The sequence below is a fragment of the Leucopleurus acutus genome (genome assembly GCF_964270905.1).
Source record: "Leucopleurus acutus genome assembly, chromosome: 18".
NCBI classification, from domain to species: Eukaryota; Metazoa; Chordata; class Mammalia; order Artiodactyla; family Delphinidae; genus Leucopleurus; species Leucopleurus acutus.
The window spans coordinates 46,512,307-46,525,988 of NC_139160.1; the positions used below are offsets into that span (position 1 = coordinate 46,512,307).

At 35.1% G+C, this 13,682-nt stretch overlaps 1 protein-coding gene across 2 annotated transcripts in view; it reads left to right on the forward strand.

Annotated features, from left to right (window-relative positions):
• The window catches only part of PIBF1 (progesterone immunomodulatory binding factor 1), a 219,319-nt gene that overhangs the window by 133,655 nt on the left and 71,982 nt on the right, over positions 1-13,682 (forward strand). For both annotated transcript variants that reach the window (XM_082859326.1, XM_082859327.1), the window contains exons 11-13: positions 666-831; positions 5,841-5,991; positions 12,425-12,515. In XM_082859326.1, coding sequence (XP_082715452.1) covers positions 666-831; positions 5,841-5,991; positions 12,425-12,515 — 408 coding nt within the window. The remainder of the gene's footprint in view (positions 1-665; positions 832-5,840; positions 5,992-12,424; positions 12,516-13,682) is intronic.

The window sequence follows — 13,682 nt, forward strand, 5'->3', positions numbered from 1 at the left end:
TCAAATCTATAATATGCAGTGATTTATATGTTAAATGGAAATGTTTTCATTACTAACTATACCTATGGAATGAAGAGAATGTTTCTTATCTGTGTTGTAATAGACTGCTTATCGTTTTATATTTATCTTTGTACTTTGTACATTGTGTTTTCTTGTAATATTCAGATATATATATTTACTGACTTAAAAATTTATTTTACAAATATCTCAAGAAGATGCAGGTTAATGTGCATATTTCATGCCATTCTCCATCTGATATTATTTAGACTTAGATGAAATAGCAAGTTTGGAAACAATGCTATAGATTTAAGAAGGCCTATGAAATATATGGAAATTAAGTCATTTTAAGCAATATAACTGAAATTCGTTCTTACCATTTTTTATTTTAAATGTCTTACAAAATAATCATAGAGAGGTAATAACTATTTTTGGATGGAAGGAATGAAAAGAAGGGAGGAGTAGAGGAAGTTTAATTGGTATGTTTTGTTTCCTGGACTTAGCATATTTCCATACATATGCCTCTCTAAATTATTTACAAAAGCTTTGCTGAATAAATAAAACTTATTAACTGCATAATAATATGGGGATATAGAAAAAAGTAGAAGTAATGTTTATGTTTCTATAAATCGAGATTTCTTTAGTGTTTCATAATTTTCTTCTTTCAGGTACAGAGAACTACAACTTAGTACAGAAAGCAAAGTAACAGAATTTCTCCATCAAAGTAAAATAAAATCTTTTGAAAGTGAGCGTGCTCAGCTTCTACAAGAGGAGACTGCAAGAAATCTCACACAATGTCAGTTGGAATGTGAAAAATATCAGAAAAAATTGGAGGTACATATATAAGCTTTTCTTTTAAAATTAACACAGACTGTAAGCTCCATAAGTACAAGATCTGTATCATATTGAGCTTTATAAATAATATTTGTGTTATGTATGAGAACAAGCCTGTGTCCTTAAGTTTTAAAGATCTCTTATCAAGAGGACATATCTTCCTCTTTTAGATAAAGAGGTGGAAAGAAGGAAAGGACCATTTCTAAGAAAAGGAATGCAAATTGCCATAGGTCTGTTTGTTGTTTTTAAAATACTGGCAAAAGTACCCTTAAATCGGAAATCTCATTTAACTAGAAAGTGGAGGGCTTCCCTAGTGGTGCAGTGGTTAAGAATCCACCTGCCAATGCAGGGGAGGGGTTCGAGCCCTGGTCCAGGAAGATCCCACATGCCGCAGAGCAACTAAGCCCGCGAGCCACAACTACTGAGTCCATGTGTCACAACTACTGAAGCCCGCGTGCCTAGAGCCCGTGCTCCACAACAAGAGAAGCCACTGCAATGAGAAGCTTGTGCACAGCAATGAAGAGTAGCCCCGCTCCCTGCAACTAGAAAAAGCCCGCGTGCAGCAACGAAGACCCAATTCAGCCAAAAATAAATAAATTTATTTAAAAAATAATAAAAAATTAAAAAAATAAAAACACTGAATGAGGGACTTCCCTCGTGGTCCATGCTAAGACTCCATGCTTCCAATGCAGGGGACCCAGGTTCGATCCCTGGTCAGGGAACTAGGTCCCACATGCCGCAACTGAAGATCCCACATGCTGCAACTAAGCATGGGACTTCCCTGGCGTTCCAGTGGTTAAGGCTTCACCTTCCAATGCACTGGGTGTGGGTTCCATCCCTGGTTGGGGAGCTAAGATCCCATCTGCCTCATGGCCAAAAAACCAAAATGTAAAACAGAAGCAATATTGTAACAAATTCAATAAAGACTTTAAAAATGGTCCACATCAATAAAATCTTTAAAAAATAAATAAATAAAATAATAATAAAAATTAAAAGCATGGAATGAAAGGTGCAGTAATACCATTAACAATAAAAAACATGGAAATGTCATTAACATGATTAATTAGCTAACGATGTAAGTATTCATTACAACAATCTTTCAGAAATTTCATTTCTGAAGAGTACTCTGTTAAGTAAAACTAACAAAATAGAGTCTCAGAAAATAAAGCCTTAGGGGAAAACATAAAAACAATGTTAAATAATACATATTTAAAGAAACGTAAGTAAAAATTGTAGATGATGCTTACTTCTAAACAAAGCAGTGTTCAGCATTTAAAACTTCTTCAGGTACCTTCTTTGGGAAATTGCTGCAGTCATAATCTGCTACTGCCGACTCTCCCACACATTTTAGATTAGATTAGCTCTGATTTTGTATTCATCTCTTGCAAATTTTTCATGGTTTAATTTTATAATTCCTAGCAATTTCTTTTTCTTTTCACATTGGATGGCTGTGCTTAAGGATGTGTTTGGGATGGGGGGGGGGTTATATTTAGGAAGGTAAAGAAGCACTTCCCCTCTCTCTGTACTGAAACAAACATTTCACTAACCAGTACTTCACAACATACAGTGCTGATATTTTCTAAACCATTCTATTCTATTATTTTTAGCTGGTTGTAATTTAAATTGATTTCACGACCTCCTAAAGGTTGTGACTTCAGGTCTATGGGAAAGTGGTATGAAAACCACTTTCCCATAGACCTACCCACTTGGTCTGTGGATGCAGGTGACTAATAATTATTGTGTTCTCTTGTGTAAAGGTCTTACATGGAAAAACAACTTTGTAAAAAATATTATGATTCTAAAAACTTTGGTTGATGAAACTGAAGCTGTAGGGGAGTTTCTTTACAGCTTCTCCTTTGTTAAACTAGGATCTTTGAGAGGACAAGGACCGTTTACTTATTACTGTGTCACCAATGCCTAACACAGCGCCTCACTCATGGTGGATGTTCAATAAGTATTTAATGAGTGAGTGACTGGTTTGATGAAAGCTAATATAATACCATTGTTTGAATCCATTTTTCTGATAGCAGAAGGTATCTTAGACAATTGTTATTTATAATGAATTTAGAGAGAAATAATTTTGTGAAAGGTAGAGATTGCTATAATTATGTACTTTTCAGTGGCTTTTACCTAGTATTCTCATTGATTTATAACTTGGGAACAATTTGTTTTATTTTTTCATAGTTATCAATTGCCAAAAGCTTTCAAAACACTGGCTTTATATTTTTCTCTCTTTTTAAAGCAATTATTGACCTGTAATTTTGTATTTTCATTCATTTTATATATGTGTTATCTATATAATTTTATATAATTTTGTATTATCATTATTAAAAGGAAGGAGATATCCACTGTGAAAGCTTGATATTTAATGGATTCCTAAAAGCAGTTGACCTATTTTTTGCATTCGTGTTTAAACTCAAATGTTCATAGACTGGTTTTTTCCTAAAGAATCTTTAATGTAATAGCCTTCCATGGGTCCAAGAATCAAGTTCTTCAATGGCTTTTCAGAAACTGTAATAAATTTTTTCATAGCAGCCACTCAGACAAATCCATAATAAAGGAGAATTCACTACAATGGGGTACTGAGGTATTGGAAGGTACCCCAAATCAAAAGTTTCTGACAATCTCTTCTCTATGTTATGAATGAGAATTTTAAATTGTACCTCTCAATTTAATACTACTTTTAAAGTCTCTTCTTAAAATAGTATTTTATGAAATATCTCATCGTCAACATTTTGATTCTTTATCTCTTTAGATATCCATTTCTGCATTTTTTCTTTGTGTGGTATTTTTATTGGAGAAAGTGGGGTACAGATGAAAGGTATCAGCTGTGCTGTAGGAATTGCCATTTAACACTATCCTTACTGATCCTCTGTTTGACAAGGAATTCAGCCACCAGATTCTTAATTACATCGCAATGTAGTGAACTCTCTGAAAGCTCCAGATTGTTAAACTGTGCGGTGATTTTGTTATAATAAATTCTCTAGAAAACATTTCCAGCCAGCAAGAATGAATAATGCTAAAACAGGAATTTTCTTTTTCTGACCCAATCAGGGACACTAGAAATCATACTACAGATATTATTCCCATGTTATTCTTTCTCCGCCCTTCAAAGGAATGTATTTGGAGGGTGGGAATGATGTTTAGTTTATCTAGGGTTGGGGGAGGGGGTGTTAATTAATTTATTTATTTGTTTGGCCGCACCGTGCAGCATGCGGGAGCTTAGTTCCCCAACCAGGGATCAAATCCATGCCCTCTGCACTGGGAGCACGGAGTCTTAACCACTGGACCACCAGGGAAGTCCCTCGGGGGGGGAGTTCTGATGGAAATAATTGAAGAAATGAGATGGAATAGATTAAAAGAATATTAAATCAAAATTTCTGCTTGTTAAAAACTGTAAATAGATCTTCCACATCTTCTTTCTCGCCATCACAGGAAGCACACAATCACATACATTTGTTAAGGTGAACTTTGTCATTAGAGAAACTAATAGAAAATTCAGAATAATTAAAGCAGTACATCTCATTTTTACAAACCATTTAATACAAAGTTCTCATAGTTGTATTTCCTGCAATGGTAATAATATTTTTCAGCACTTTTACTATGTTCTAGGTACTCTGCTAAGCACTGTGAGTTTATCCTCTCACGTAATCCTTCCAGCAATATTCTGAGGTAGGCATAGAAAGAATAATTACCTAAGATCACAACGAATAAGTGTCAGAGCCAAAACTGAAATCCAAATCTTTCTGGCTCCAAACCATATTCTTACCATAATATTCTATTGCTTCTCAGGAAATACTACATTACTTATGTTGTGTTAGGAAGTAAGTGTAATACCACCTCATAATTTAGTCTGTACTAGTAAGTAAACTTTCTAGATAGTTGGAATTTAATGTAAGCATTAGAACATTCCTTTGTTACTAGAAATGTCTCCTGTTTTAGTGAATTCATTATTGTCACCCTAGTGATTCCTTCAATGAGTTACCATAGGAAAATTCAGGATTTTTTGTTCTTACATAAAATAACTCCGATTTCCATGTCTTTTATATCTCTTTTTAATAATTTTTTAGCCTTTCTTTCTATACAAAGGCATTTTCTGATACTGCCCCGAGTAGCACTTCACATTTACATTTTGATTTGCTGCTTTGAATTTTTGATTGTTCAGCAAACCAAAAATCTTATTAAAACCATGGTAAGAGTAAATGAAATAGGACTTCCCTGGTGGCGCAGTGGTTAAGAATCCGCCTGCCAAAAAAAAAAAAAAAAAAAAGAATCCGCCTGCCAATGCAGGGGACACAGGTTCGAGCCCTGGTCCGGGAAGATCCCATATGCCACGGAGCAACTAAGCCTGTGTGCCACAACTACTGAGCCTGCGCTCTAAAGCCCGCAAGCTACAACTACTGAGCCCATGTGCCACAACTACTGAAGACTGCACACCTAAAGCCCATGCTCCGCAACAAGAGAAGCCACTGCAATGAGAAGCCCACACACCGCAGCGAAGAGTAGCCCCTTCTCACTGCAACTAGAGAAAGCCTGCACACAGCAGCGAAGACCCAATGCAGACATAAATAAATAAATAAATTTTAAAAAAGACTAAATGAAATAATCTCTGGTGAAAAACTGAAGGACTCATTATGAGTGTATAATTTTTACATACAGCTCTGTAAGCCTTTCTCAAATACCTGTAGTCACCAGATAAATAACCTCCACCTAGGTGAGGAGTATAGAATTATTGAATTTTTTGAATTCTAATAAGCAAATGCTAATGTTACTCCTATAACTATTACTAAGTTTTAATTTTTTTTCAATTTATATAATAAAGTGCTTCATAATTTTCATTTAAAAACAAATTATTTTCCTCAGAAATAAATGTATTTTACCTCCTCAATCATCTTAATTGAGCTACTTCATGTCTAAATCATTAAAAAAAAATTTTGTATCATTTTTTTTTGTCTTAACTGTCAACCTATTTAATTCTGCTTTTGCAATTTTTTTTCTTCCACTCTTAGGTTTTAACTAAAGAATTTTATAGTCTCCAAGCCTCTTCTGAAAAACGTATTACCGAACTTCAAGCACAGAACTCTGAACATCAGGCAAGGCTAGACATTTATGAGAAACTGGAAAAAGAGCTTGATGAAATAATAATGCAAACTGCAGAAAGTAAGTCTCCCACCACTCCACACACAGCTTTTTTTTCTGGCAGCACAAGGAACCTGATATTGTTTGTAAAACTGCTTTGCTATATTTCTTTGAAATATAACTTGTAACTTTTTGTTTGAAAGAATACTTGACATTTTAAAAATTAGTTAACTTTGGACTTCCCTGGTGGCGCAGTGGCTTAGAGTCTGCCTGCCAGTGCAGGGGACACAGGTCCAAGCCCTGGTCTGGGAAGATCCCACATGCCACAGAGCAGCTAAGTCTGTGCACCACAACTACTGAGCCTGCACTCTAGAGCCCACGAGCCACAACTACTGAAGCCCATGCTCCTAGAGCCCGTGTTCCGCAACAAGAGAAGCCACTGCAATGAGAAACCTGTGCACCGTAACAAATAATAGCCTCACTCACCGCAACTAGAGAAAGCCTGTGCGCAGCAACGAAGACCCAAAACAGCCTAATTAATTAATTAATTTTTAAAAATTAGTTAACTTTAATTCTAGTAGTTGAGATCAAACAAAATATAACTATGATCGATTTTATCTTTTCACTTATTTACCTCACTCATTCAGCAATAAAGTGATTACATATGCCAAGGTTTTATCTTTTCATTTGTTTAGCTCATTCATTAAACAATTATTAAGTGAATACATATGCCAGGATCTGAGGATATGGAGTTCATGCAATAATTCTTGCTTATAGGTATTCCTAGTCTAGTCTGCTGGGAGAGACAAACATATTAACAGACAATTAAAGTGCTATTAGCAAGAGAGAGGCAGTTCTTGGTGTAAGTACAGAAGAGATCTTGAGTTAATTCCATGTTGGAGGTGAGGAATCCCTGAGAGGGGAGATGACATTTGAATGAGGGACAGATAGAAATTGAGGGACAGATAGAAATTGAAGGACAGATAGAAATTCATTGCATACACTGTGTTATAGACTTTGACTTTAATTTCTACTTCTTTTTTTTCCTCTTATTGTCTGTCTTCCAGTGTTGTCCCTGACTCCAAGGGAATATTCTAAATTAACATTTCACCATTGACTGTGATGTTTGCTACAGTGTATTATTTCTGTTCAGAAGTTAGAAATAATAGTGGCATTCTTATAAAAATGGGTTTAAAAACTTCAATTGAAGTTGAGGTTGACTTTATATGGGGCACCTTTTCTCGTAAAGACTGTATTGTGTTGATAGCCCAGTTTAAGAAAAACTTGTTTTATTCCTATCATTGCCTTTTTTTTTTTAATTTCCAAGGCCAGTGTCTGATAATTACAATAGTTTCCAAATTTATCTTCAGTTTCTTCATGGAGTCTGAGTAATCTTTATAAAATACAGATTTGATCATACCATGCACCTGCTTTAATTCCCCTATCAACTTTAAACAGCCTAAAGTCAAATTCCTTAGCATGTCTTTTTATGATTAGACTTATTTATCTTTGTACTTTTTTATGCCTTGCCATTCCCTATCATATTGCATTATTTTGAAAGTTCCGTACTTCTGTTTCTCTATAGTTTTGCAGATATCCCTCTGTCTAAACAAATTAGGAGTAGAAGAGAACTTCCTCAATCTGATAAAAGATATCTACAAAAAACGTACAGCTAATATTATACCTAATGATGAAATATCAAATGCTTTCCCTTTAAAGGAGAGAACCAGGCAAGGATTTCTATTTTCATAACTTACATTAAACATTGTTTTTGAACTCCTAGCCCGTGAACTAAGGCAAGAAAGGAAAAATAAGTATAAAGATCGGAAAGGAATAGGAAGACTGTATTTTCAGATTACAAAGCAATCACTAACACTGATAAGTAAATTTAACAGGCTATAATAATTACACAGAAATATACTAGAAGCTCAGACTTCCCTGGTGGTGCCGTGGTTAAGAATCCACCTGCCCGTGCAGGGGACATGGGTTCGATCCCTGGTCGGGGAACTGAGATCCCACATGCTGCAGAGCAACTAAGCCTGTGCGCCACAACTACTGAGCCTGCGCTCTAGAGCCCGCGAGCCATGACTGCTGAGCCCGTGCACCACAACTACTGAAGCCTGCATGCCCTAGAGGCCACACACTGAAACTACTGAGCCCATGCACCGCAACTACTGAAGCCTGCATGCTTTAGGGCCTGCGTGTCCCAACTACTGAGCCCACATGCTACAACTACTGAAGCCCACGCACATGGAGCCCATGCTCCTCAACAAGAGAAGCCACCGCAATGAGAAGCCTGCGCACTGCAACAAAGAGTAGCCCCCGCTTGCTGCAACTAGAGAAAGCCCCTGCTCAGCTACAAAGACCCAATGCAGCCAAAAATAAATAAAATTAAAAAAAATATATATATATATACACACACACAGACACACTAGAAGCAAACAATTGGAAAAAGAAATTTAAAAAGCAATTTCATTTACAATAGTATCAAAAAACATAAAATGTGTAGGAATAGATTGAACAACATGAAATACAAACCATTGCTAAGAAAAATTAAAGAAGACTTCCTAAAACATCAATAGATACATCATGAATTCTATAAATTCAATATCGTCCTAATCATAATTCCTTTGTCTTCTTAACATTTCTGTATTCCATTTATGTGGAAATTCAAAGGACTTATTAAAAGGTCTACTTTTAATAATACCAGGGCACACCTACCAGAATGGCTGAAATTAGCAAGACTGGTTATACCAGACGTTGGTGAGACTGTGGAAGAACTGACACTTTGTTATAAAACCAAACAGCCTATCCAGTGATCCAGCAATTTCATTCCTAGTTATCTGCCTAAAGGCAAAGAAAACATATGCATACTAGAATAACCAAAATAATTTTGAAAAAAAAAGAACAAGATTGGAAGAGTTACACTTCAAGACTTAATATAAAGCTACAGCATCAAGCTAGTATACTACTGACATAAAGAAAGACAAATACAACAACAAAATGGAATAGAGAACTAAGAAAGAGACCCACACTTGTCTGATTATTTGATTTTTAATAAAGGAAGCATACCATTCAGCTAGAGAAAGGAAAGTTTGTTCAATAAATGGTGCTTGGGCTTCCCTGGTGGCGCAGTGGTTGAGAGTCCCCCTGCCGATGCAGGGGCCACGGGTTCGTGCCCCGGTCCGGGAAGATCCCACATGCCGTGGAGCAGCTAGGCCCGTGAGCCATGGCCGCTGAGCCTGCGTGTCCAGAGCCTGTACTCCGTAACACGAGAGGCCACAACAGCGAGAGGCCCGCGTACCGCCAAAAAAAAAAAAAAAAATTCATGTTTGAGTGGACCCAAGCAGTTCAAACCCTGTTGTTCAAGGGTCAACTATTTATATTTCTCAAAATTCATTGAATGATAGACTTAAGATTTGTACCTTTCACCATATGTAAATTTTATTTTTAGAAAAGAACTATAAGTAATATTCAACTATAGTTGATGATTTACATGTTGAACTGTTTGGAGGTGAAGGCACAGGTCTGCAACTTAATTTGAAATGCATCAAAAAAATAAGATGGATTCATGAATAGATACAGTGTTAGATAAATGTGTGAGAAATAAATATAGTACGATGTTTAATTTTGAATTCAGATGTTGGATATATGAGTGTACACTTCTCTCAGCTTTTCCATGAGTGTAAATATTTTCTAAACAAAATCTTTAGAAAAGATACATAAATTAATTTTTTGCTATGATATTTTATAAACCATCTTAAAAGTATCTTAAAATAAAATACATTTGCTTGTACTTGGAAGATTAGTAAACTAGGTTCTTTTCTATCTGTTGACATTGGAAATTAGAATATTCCTATCCTTGTTTAACGAATACTTACTGATTAAACAAAATTTGTAAGATGTAAGTGCAAAACATTCTTTTTTAGTACTATAGTGTGTACAATATTCAAAGGATTATCATCTAATTCAGCTGAGATGAAGATGGTTAGACTTCATTTGTTAAGGTGTAACCATGGCAAATTACAGTATCCTGTTTACACTTGAATTGCTTTTTGTAATCAAATAAGTTTAATATTTGTATATTTGAGGAGTTTCGTTTTCAAAGATCGTCATCAGATTGTTAAAAGTACAGGTATTGTCTAGAAGCTAAATAAATTTTTTTAAAATATCAGATTTCTAATTGTCAAATTGAGGGACCTACTCTCCAACCTCATCCTACTTGTAACCTCTGCTGGGCATTTGTCACATTTCTCAAAACTCTTCTCTTGCTTAAGTCACCTGCCTTTGATTGTTTCTTCTCCGTCGCTTTTGTTGTCTCTTCTTTTATCTAACTCTTTCTGGTTCCCAGGGGTTTTTTTTTCCCCTCATCCTCTTCAATTCTTACTTACCTACTTTCTGGATAATTTTATCCCTTTCCACAATTTCAGTTACTGGCCACAGGCTAGTGATTCCACAGGTCTGTATGGAATTCTTGCAGTCATTGAAGATGTAACATTATTTATATTTTCCCTTCCTTCCCTAAGACGTATTAATTTTCTTGTATTCTCGATCTGTTAGTAAGGTTAAAGTCTGTCTAATTACCCAACTAGCTTTTGTCAACCTTGATTCCTCCCTCATCCTATCTAGTGCCTCATCTCACCTCCATACCTACTCATTTGTCTAAAATCCAGGTTCGTTTCTCCATCCTCCATTGCTATTATGGACCAAGTCACAACTGGATTATTACTATAACCTGTAAGGAGTTCTCTGTGCTACCAATCTAGGTCACCCTTTTCCCATTATTGGAATTTTTTTTCCTATAATATCAGCATCAACAACAAAAATTTATTGGTCATGTCACTTACCTGTACTAATCTCTTAATTTCTTGTTGTCTCTAGAATAAAATCCAGACTCTTTAGCCTAGCAAACAAGACTTTAGTCCCATTCACAGTTGGAACTTGGCCTCCCTTTCTACTACTATTGTTTTCCAGACTAACTTCAGCCACTTTTCTCACAATTACTGAAACTTCACAGCTCTGTGCCTTTACACATTGCAGTTCCTTCCTGCACGTTCTCTGTGAATGTCATTCTCCCCATACCTTCCTAATGCCTCTAGCATGGGAAAAATAGTGGTACTAAGGCACATTCATATCTCTTTAGTACCATTTGCCATTTTGTGTAGGACATTGTTTCTGTAATTAAATCACCACTAGAATAGTTAGCCCATGAGTTATTAATCCAGTAAGTATTAAACTCAAATTTAAGTTGTCCATCAATATCTGATGGGTTTTTGAGATGTTAGCTAAATTTACCCCTCTTTCTTCTGACCTTAGAACTATTTAAGAGAAACAAGCGTCAGATAGGTATCTAAATGCCTGCTCTAGTTCTGATAGAGCTGGATTGGAGAAGCCAACTTGGATCTGAGCAATGATAGATGTTACTATCAGCAATGGCACATAGGATCTCTTGCTTACACTTGTCCCTCATAACTACTAATCCTACCTCTGAAAACTGATCTTGGTTCACTGTGAATAGGGTCAAAATTGAAGAAAAAAAGAACACTTATGAATATTCCTGAAATGTTTACTACAGAAGGATCAAACAACAAATAAGTGCATATTACAGTGATAGGCCTGCAAATAGCTTCACTTACTAATGTAAAATATTTGGCTTTATTTTAAACCTGAAACATTTCTGAAAGTAGGTTTCTCTTTTTGACATTAAAATACTGGTTATTGATGAATAATGTTATAAAAATTGTTATATGTCATGAACTGCTTTAAATTTAAATTTTAAACCTTTTTTAAAGGTTTAAAAAACCTTTAGCTTTTATAGCCTTTGATTAAATATTTTTTCATCTCAACTTACAGTAAATTGTCATCGCATTTAAACGTTTTACCCATAAAACATTAACCTGTTAGTTAAAATTCCTTTGGGGGAGTGGTGTGACAATAGCAAAATTTAGAAGTAAATGGTGTTACTGTGTTTTCTGTAATTTTTTTTTAAATGCCATCAGTAGATTCTTAGGACTGTACATTTTCCTCACAGAGTAGCCTACTTAAATGCATAATTTCATTATTGCAAGTTAGGATAAAGTTGTTCTTCTGATAAAATAATGAACATCTTTCCTAATTAAAAATAATCATTTCTCTTATCAAGAAAAGAAGTAATGAAATTGAGTTTATCATTACTTTTTCAGAAGTACATAACATACATTTCATGCAGAAAGCCTTTGAACCTCAGAGTAAATAACATCTGTATTATTATGCTTTATAACAAGAAAACTTAATGTGTCATATGATGCAGTCCCTTACTAAACCTTTTAAAAATAGGTGGAACAAATCCAAGCAAGCATATACTTTACGAAATAACTGTGCTGCTGCTTACAAATGGTCTGCTTGAGGTTATGCATTAGCCCTTTTAAATGTTCTTATGCTCCTTAATTCATTATTATGACCTCTTTTATTTTCACTTCTGCCATACTTTTTAAGAAAAAAAATATTTCACGTTGTACACTTCAATATTTTCCAGTTGAAAATGAAGATGAGGCTGAAAGGATTCTTTTTTCTTATGGCTATGGTGCTAATGTTCCCACAACAGCCAAAAGACGACTAAAGCAAAGGTAAAATCAATATATATTCATTTCACTTATCCATTCAAGCTAAATGTAATTACATTGTGCTTTATGATGAGGTACTGAGTGGAGTGACAAAATAAAGTTACTTTATTCTTAGTATGCATAAATATTAAATTGCTCACAAACACAGTAAGTAATAATCATGCATTTCATGTATTTTTAAGTGAGTTTAATGTTGGGTAGAATGTAAGTGTACATTAGAATTTTCCTAGAATTGGATTCAGTGATAATGACACCATTTTAAATTTATTTTCATCATAATTTCAGGTGAGTTACAAATGCTTTTTTGTACCAACAATTTTCAGGTTAAAATTAATGAATTATGCTTCCCTTTTTTTTCACTTGTTTTTTATTCACCTGTCTACATTCCTTGATGTATACTTGAGAGAGAGAAAAAGAAAGAGATTGGGAGAGAGAGATAGAGCTAGCATATATACTGTGATTGAAAGTATAAAACACTTTGTGAAGACCAAGAAAATTTTTAGAAGATCCACTAGTTATTTGTTGAGATACTATTTAAAGTATACTAAGAGAAGATTGTACCTATGTTAATTGGTTTTCTAGTGACCTAACTCCTAACTCCTTTCTCCCACCTGAATTCATCCTGCTTTGCAGAAAGAGCCCTGCTTGCTACCATAACAAATCTAAATGTTTCTGTCAGACTTCTAAGCCCTTCCATGTGGCCCTACCTCTCCAGCCTTATTTACCTCTCTACCCCAGATGAGGGTAGTATATCTGTCTGCCTATAATGTCTATTTTCCACATACCATACAACAGAGCATTTGTCTTATCTCACTAGCTCTCATTTTCCATATTGTTTCCCCAGCTAGATGGAAAGTTCCTCAAGGTCAGCAACTACATCTTATTCTTGTTTATTCTCCATTGTCCCTACCTAGCATGGTGTAAGATACCTAGTAGAAATGTCTCTTCATCTGAGTATTTGAGGATTCAGAGCTGCTATCTGTTATTTTTACATGAATAGGTTTAAACGTTTAGAGACATTACACACTAAGTAAGAAAAACAATTCATCTTAATTCTAATACTTTTGTAGAAACTTTGGCTCAGAGGGTAACGGCTCTTTACAGCTATCTAAAGTGATGTAAGATATAGACCATTTTATGAGAAGTAACAACAGGATGCTTAGAATTTAA